The following is an 8341-nucleotide window of genomic DNA, read 5'->3' on the forward strand; positions in this document are numbered from 1 at the left end:
GGCTCGGCCCCGGCCCCTCTCCGGTGCTAACCCCCCCGCCCTCCCCGGAGCCATGCGAACCTCCCCCCACTTCGGACCTAGGCTCCTGGCGCGGCAGGGGTCTGCAAACGGACGGTTACCGAGGAGCCCCCTCAAAACAGAAATGAAATAAAGGAGCGAGCGGAACCCTCCCCCACCCCCGAGCAAATTAAACAGCGACAGAAAGTAACAAATGACATTTTAATAAATTTAATAGAAAACAACCGCTGTAGAAATAAACGTCCGATACATTTACGTGCGTGAGCAAAAGGGAAGGGGAGGAGGGGGTGCAAATCGAGGCAGGACGAAGGAGATCCGTTTCTGGATCGAGGATGATTTGCCCCGGCAGCCCTGTGCGTCGTTCAAGTCTTGAGAGCCGTGGGTTGCAGGCGACCCCTGGCTCTATCTGCTCCTGTCCGGACAAAGTATCCTTTCAGCTCAAAAGCTCCATATTATATTTCAGGGGTGTCAGTTGTAGCCGTGTTGGTCTCAGGACATCGGCAGACAAGGTTGTTTGGGTGAATATATCTTTTATATTCACCCAAAGACCCTTGTCTGCCGATTGTACTTCAGGCCACTTGGGAAATGATCTGCTTGGCTATTTCAGAGTTAAAGGAATGCAAAAAGAGCAGAGCAGAATGCAACAATAAACACGAGTATAAGTCAAAATGCTTTTTTAAGTTTAATAAAGATGGGGAGGCCCTATAAAAGGTGATATAATATTAGTAACCACTGCTTTTTCTGACCCTCCCTACTGCTACATTGCATTTCTGCAACACTTGCTAACTCGGATAAATAATCCTGAAAGTCAAGTCATGTATCATTTCTGAGAATAATCTTCACATTTCAACCATAGCTAGAATCTCAGCTATCAGCATCTGCTGAAATTTTGTCCCAAGCATTTCTGCCAATGGACCTAAATCAGGTTGTCCCCCCCCCAATCTATCCTTAAACATCTACACTTAGATGTTGACACAAAAAGGAACTGCGATACAAAGCAATCTTCCATAATTTAGAACACAAGTTCCTTGTTTCAGACATAGAGAAGAGATCTGATCCTGGGTTCAGGAGTGCAACAACATCATATTTCAGATTATTTTAAATGGAGGAAAAAAATTAAGCAGAAAGTAGAGTCCTGTTTACTTGAGAAACACAAAACCAGATTAAATAGGAGGCAAAACTGTTAGCAACATAACCAGGCATCCCCTCCCAATTGAAAATCTGGTGTCAGTCTACTTCACCTGGATGCTTCAAATAAATAATACACCGAAGACAACAGGTTAAGGATAACACCAGGTTCAGATACAGTAGCAGCAAATATCCAAATACGGGTAATGGGAAGGGTTGGCTGATGGAGATCCCTCCTCAAATAGCCCGTTCCAGTTTACACCATCCCACTAAGGCCAGATTTCTCCTGGACTGGGGCAGAACGACTGCTACCCTCCCCCCTAGAGAGCAGAAGGCATCTGCTGTGGGAGCCCCCCATCCCTCCTCGCTGCTTCTACATCTGCTCCAGAAAAGGTGTCAGTTTCCACCCCCTCCCTCCACACCCGCACATTGATCTTCATATGGGAATCAACTCAAAATAACATGGTGATAAGAATTCTTGTTCCTTGCCTGTTTCCGTACTTAGGATTTGAATAAGTATGCCTACTGTGGCTTATTTGGAGGGACTTCAGACCAAAATGTAGAAGAGAGGAATTAGCAAGTCAGTTAACATATAAATAGCTCTGCTGAATGCTAACCAAGGGCTCGATTTAGGCTATTGAGCAGCAGCACTATTAAGCAGCGGGAGCAGAACTAAGCAATTAAGGCCATGTTTACATGCAAATGTCTTTTTCTATAAACAGAGGAAAAGAAACACAGAATATAGATGTCAGTTAAAATTGTTTTAAGCACCCTTGCAAAGATCCAGGAAAAAAAATTGTTCCCTTGTTAACTAAAAGTTGAATAAAACTGCTATATTTGATGACTATTGAAGCAACTGCTTGAGAGAATGGGGTGCCTGAGTGCAGCTTTCACTGTAGAAAATGAACTGTCTAAAGAAGAGCGCAAGTAGGGTGTACACGAAAGCCGGGGTAAAATTAGGGCTAGGATTAAAGAGCTCATGGAAACATTTGAGACCAGCAGCACACATGCCTTCTTGCTTCACAATTAATAGCATTTGTAGGCCAACAGGATTTTTTTCACTCTAGAATCCTCACTTGAAGTCTGTTACTGGCACAACAAATAATTTATGGCACCAAGAGAGGATGAGAGCTCCAAGCCACAGGACAATGAAGAGGCATGTGTCAGGCAACCCCACTGCAAAAGCCTCAGGCTTTTTTATTCAGCATTCAGAGTCTGAATATAAGGATTCATTTTATATTAGTCATGGATTTTTTTAAATATGGAAGCAACACCAGAAGAGCAGTCCTTACGTGTATCCAGTTGCAACGTGTATACATATGGGCTTCGTGAAAGCACATTTGTGCTCTCACACTGCTGAGCCAAAAGGGAGCAGCAATTCAAGTGATGTCAGGGGTGGAGGAAGAAGGATGTCTTCTAGTTAAACAAGTAAAGGAAATCAATCACTGACACTTGCACTCTATTCTTCACATTTGCCATGTGCAGAAACAATAGCTGAATACACTGTACTAAGACCACTCCCACCCTGAAACCCTGTTTATCCATTCACAAATGAGTGACTTTAAGATGCCTGTCGAGCATTCCAACAGATAAGAATTAAATTAAAGGTCTAAGCCAGTTTGCATATCCACAGATGTTACAGGAATACAGAACGCAAAAAATGTGTGTAACTGCTGCTTTGAGGTCTACAAGCCCTCACGGTGCATCAGAACCAAAAAACACCAGCAGTTCATGGCAGAAAATAAAAGTAAAGAAGTAGACACAAAGATCTGTGAAGACATCTCCCATTTTGCTATAGGTGTCCATGGAGCGACTAATCACTTCTGCAGGGATCCCCGACAATAAAAGAGCAGCAGTTAATACCGTAGTTTTCACTTTCTTCTCGCACTGAAAAAAAGGAACAAAACAAAAAAGTAGTGATTACTAAGGGTATGAAAAGTCATAACTTCTAAATACATTTTAAATCCAATGAGTTTCTCTGGGGACTCCCTCCTACTTTGAGTGACAAGCCAACATTTGAAGTTAACATCATTGTATGAACCGGTGACAAATGTGTGCGAATTCATGTTCTGATGGTCTCCTAATCAGCTGTCTGCAAAAAGGTTCACCAGCGCAGTTAGGCCAGGATAGACATGTTGCAAACCATCACACATCCATACTGGTTCCTTCTGTAAAGAATTGTATTTTTGCCAGTATAGCTTTAAAACATATAGATAACTTCTGGACATATATGCACGCACACACTTTTGTGGAAGGCCAGGTAGGGATGCTTCGTGTAGGCTGTTTTTGTGCATAAAATCCTATTCATTTTGTTATGGACCACGGTTTTAGTTATGTCAAGGGACCTATACCTTTGAATTGATATCCCATTGCATTTAAAACACATTTTTGTGACTGCAGTGTTCACCTATATGACATTTCAAAGTGTTCTGAATCAGAACAGTTTAGTACCACAACTACGCATTATACAAAAAGGTAAATAATTTATAAATATTAAGACAGTCATAATCATCAATGTATTTTAACAAAATAATGAAACAGAATAACCTACGTAAACAAACAAAATCAGGGCACTCTACATTAACAATTAGAGAATTTTTAACGGAAGAAGAGGAATTCAGCCATCTCCTCTCAAGATTCCCCACAGAAGCTTTACTTTCCACTAGCCCAGACACAGGCAGGCCAGCCTGAGGTTTAAAGTCTCACTGGAACATAGAGTATATAGGTAACTACCATTTGCTTTCAATTCAGAGACTCACCTCTGAAATATAAAAGGTTGAAAAACTGATTTTGAGAACCACAGAAACTAAGAGAAAAGCTCTAGCTAGCAGGCAACCTAGTGCAGGTGTTCTGAGGCCAATACCCTGGTATGCGGTCTGGTAGCTTGTGAAGACCACTATCGAATAATTACTTGAAAGTTCACTGTTTTTACTTACATATTTACTACTCTCACTTATTCTTACTTGCTACACTGACTCTACTATTCCTTTTAACATGCAAATATTCTCTTTCAGCTCTGGCTATGAAGTACTATTCTGCCCGACTTTACAAAGCAGACTGACAAAAACCATCAAGCAAGCAGCTGCTTCTTTACGATTAACCTGTGATACGATCCCATTAATATAAAGCAGGGGATATAATCTCACCATGTTGAGAAGCAGAAAGTAACAGGCATAAATAAAATCACCACATTTCAGACTTCTCCAAAACTGAGTTCAGGTCAGCAAAGGTCAAGGACCCATTTCACTGAGAGGGAAACATTCTGTTTGGTCAAGCATGACATGAACAGTGCCTATGGATGGAGCCTAAAAACAGCAACCGCAGAGAAGTACAGTGTAAATGGAAGGCAAAATCCTACCAAATCAAAGAAAAATCCAAGTAAATGCTTCCTACTGGGCTATAGCTAAATATTTAGTAAGCACAAAGATCAGAACACAAAACTCATTTTCACCCAAGACTTTTAAGAACATTTGGATTCAGGTCCTCCAAGATTAAAAGCTAGCGTATTAAGTGCCTTTCACTTCAAATAAAAGGGAGCCAAAGTCTCACACTGCGAGTGATAGCTATTGAACCTGACTCTGTTTGTAGTACACTCAAGTGCTGGGTAGTATTGTAAAGTACATTCTGTGGAAGACCTAGGCCTTCCTAACCACAAACACATTCCCCACAAAAGTCGGAAGCTGAAAGCACCCAAAATGAGTTTTGTTCGGGCACTGGGCTTACCTTTGGAAAATACTTGGACAATCCCATGTAGGCAAGTTGTAGAGTAAGAAATGGAGCAAATATTGACTGAGAAGAAAATATAAGATAATGAATTAGACAAACAGATAATTGAGGAATCACAGTAATTTGCACTTCCAAGAGAACTGACATTTATTTGTAATAAAATATTTCAGCTGCTGCACTGAAAAGCTATGGAAAATGACAGCTATGTTTATAAATACCACTGATCTAAATAGATAATGGCTAAATTAGAAGATGAATCTCTTCCTTATCAGGCCTGATCCTTCACTGAGATGGGTGCAGGGGTTCACAACACCTTAGACTGTGATTACTGCTAGAGATATAGCAATACTTTGTAAAGCCAATTATGATTCAAGAGTTGGCATTTTGTACTAGATGAGATGTAAACAGATGTTTGGAGCACTCTGGTGCTAATTAACGTTCTCAGTCTCCAGGGGCTAAGATTTGAGTTTGTATTCCTCTCAGCTGCTACACAGCATCCGCACTAAGTACATAGCGTTGATTCTGAGAGGACTACCAGCCTCAAGGAAAGCCAGCAATTCATCTGGACTGATATATCATATTCTATGTATCTAGTCATCCTTGGAGCTAAGTATATGACATGTCTAGACTGGCAACAATTAGGCTGGGTTTTGTCTGGTCACAGTGAAGCATCGTTTTCTGTAACTCACCAAATACTTGCACACGAAGGCTCGGACTCCGATGGCAAGAAGGGCGCAGCCCACGAGTCTAAAAATCCGAAAAGAATCAAACTCCTCCCCTGCATTCCCATTCTCTTGACTTGGCTTCTCACTCATCAACTGGTTCCTTAGCTTCATTGCTTCATCAAATCTCGAGATGTACTGATCTAACCCATGTCGTGGTGCTCGCTGTGCAGGTTCGGGTGGCAACTCCCCTCTGCTGCGATGCCGGAGCTCACTGGGACCCTCACCACCAAGCTCAGGAGTTTTGCTGAACAAGTCCTTTTTGTCTCCCTTGAGCTCCGCAATGCCACTTGCATGATCAGCTGTTCCTGCCAGACTACAGACAGCATCACCCAGCACAATTCGCTTTGAAACTGAGGGGACAGGGAGGGAGTTGGACTTCTCTAGTTCAAGCTGAAGTTTTGATTCAGAGAGAGTGTCATCACCTAAAGAGGATAAACAACACAATGAATACGTTACACACTGCTCAAACCAACCTCTAACCCGTTGTATTTTGGGCATCCAGGGTGATGCATCGAATATGAGTGTGAAACCACAGCTTAACAATCAATAAATATATTAAATTAAAGAATAATGAATGCCTATTCAGTAGATATGTGAGCACTGGCAGTCCCATTTTATAGCCAGAGAAGCTGAGGCCAAGGATAAGCAACTTATGCAAGGCAAGAGAAGAATTCTGTATTAGAAGTAGGGGTAGAATTCAGGAATTCCTGGCTTCTGCTGGTAAATTATACCATAACTCCAGATGAAGAACACCATAGAGCCAACCATAAAATAGGCAACCTCATCAGGAAAAATCTGTTACCTCAACAGCGTCTTCTGATATTTCTCAATTGCAACAGGAACCCAAATGGCTCCAATCCACTGTACAGCTGCTATGATACATAAGTCAATACAGTACTTTCAAACACACCAAATAAGTTATATGCTTTTAATTGTTGGGTAGCATTAGTCAAAAGTGGGGCAGATGCTTTCTTCAGTTGTTTGTATGTTATCTCAAGTGTTGAAGTAGTTGCAGTCAATCAGCTTTGAAAAAATTAAGCTCTGGGTTTGAGGGGAGAGTAAAGAAAAAGTCTTGTTAGATAGGAGCAGTTTATTCCAAGCACAGACAACTGCATAAGGACAGAATTCAGAGTAGGTCAACTGTATAAAAGGAAGAAGGAACAGACAGCCCACAGGCAGCAGAGAAGTACATCTTGGCTTGTTTCTCTCTCCAGTCAATGGCAAAACTGAAGTCTTATACCTGCAGAGAATGACCTTGTACTTGACAGAAAAAGGGAAGCCATCAGAAAAGAACACAGACACCCTAGGCATGGATACTAAAATCAGGGGGGAAATGCAGTTTAGAACAGTATATTTCAAAACAGATTGATTCATGGTTTACAGATACCCTTGAAAATTAAAATCTGAAAGCTCTTACAAGACTGCTTCTCATCACAGAATTTTCTGGAAATACAAATGATCTCTGATCAACTGCAAGTTTGCCGGGGAATTCTGTATGACAGCCATAGCCAGCAAATGACTTTAAACAATGTGTCATATCAAAGAAAAATTGCTTTTGGTATTTCAAAAGATTGCTTCAGTTAAAATTTAAAGATGAAATAAAGCAACATAACAGAAGTTGAAAAGAAAAACTGTGCACTTCATACAGCTCTGCAACAGCCATTGACATAAGAAGCTTCTTGGGGAGAAACAGCAGCAGATCTAGTTGAGAGAGAGCAAGGAACTGGGAGATGGGACCTCAGGGCTCTCCATACTCACTTCAGCTTCAAATGGCTGCTGAAGTGGGCATCCGATGGATGGGTCTACTGAGAACCAAAGAAACTAGCAATTCATCTTAAGATAAAAATTTGCAAAAGCACCAAGTATCATCTGCTGTATTTTCCAAGTAAATACCTCCCCACACCAAAAGATCAAGTTTTACTTTCTAAAGGCACATCCTTATGGATGAGGAACCGTATCACTCCCCCTGTGATCACTAGCCACATCACTACTGTACCACTATTACCACCGCTGCGATCACTACCATATCACTACTGTATCACTACCATGTCAGCATCACTGTATCACTACCCTTGTGATCGCTAACTGCATCACTACCACCGCATCACTACCCCTGTGATTACTAACCATATCACTACTGTATCACAATCACCTTACCACCCCTGTGATCACTAACTGTATCACTAACTGCATCATTACCATATCACCCTGGTGCTCGGGCCCTCTGCACGCTCCTCCCCTCTACTGCCCTGCCCCTTTCCTAGCCCGTCTGCTCTGAAGTCGTTACTTGCAATATTACAACTTGGCCCTGTTGCTCCGAGCCAGCCGCACTGCCAGCTGCCCGAAGTAACACCCGTTAAACCCGTTTGCTATTCCCGTTAAACCCGGGGGAAGGGACGGAGACATCAAACAGACAGAAGGAAGCTGAGGGACCTGCGACAATGGGTCTTCAGAAGGCCAGTCAAGACATGAGGAGGTAAAACGAGTCTACAAATAGAAAAGAAAACCGTTTATAGCGCGCAGCCCCGAATGGATGCCGACCGGCTTAGGCCCCGGCCCGGCCCCACCGCGCGCAGGAGCCGCGCCAGGGCCGGCCCTCACCCTTGGCCGCGGGGCGGTGGAAGCCCATGATCCGGTTGATCCGCTCCTCCGAGTTCAACAGCAGCTTCCTTCGCCGCAGCTCGGCCCGGCGCTGGGATGCCGACTGCCCCCCGGCCCCGCCGCCCGCGGCCGCCGCCTCCATC

At 42.9% G+C, this 8341-nt stretch overlaps 1 protein-coding gene across 1 annotated transcript; it reads right to left on the minus strand.

The window, feature by feature from the left end:
- Positions 1–1134: 1134 nt before the first annotated feature.
- Positions 1135–8340, minus strand: CAMLG (calcium modulating ligand). Its single transcript, XM_019506272.1, has 4 exons — positions 8199–8340; positions 5562–6019; positions 4870–4935; positions 1135–3033 (listed from the first exon to the last, which is right to left on the minus strand). The coding sequence occupies exons 1-4, from the start codon at positions 8338–8340 to the stop codon at positions 2842–2844; spliced, it is 858 nt and encodes a 285-aa protein (XP_019361817.1). The 3' UTR covers positions 1135–2841.
- Position 8341: the final 1 nt, after the last annotated feature.

This window comes from Gavialis gangeticus, unplaced genomic scaffold (genome assembly GCF_001723915.1).
Source record: "Gavialis gangeticus isolate Ggan-Ray unplaced genomic scaffold, GavGan_comp1, whole genome shotgun sequence".
NCBI classification, from domain to species: domain Eukaryota; kingdom Metazoa; phylum Chordata; order Crocodylia; family Gavialidae; genus Gavialis; species Gavialis gangeticus.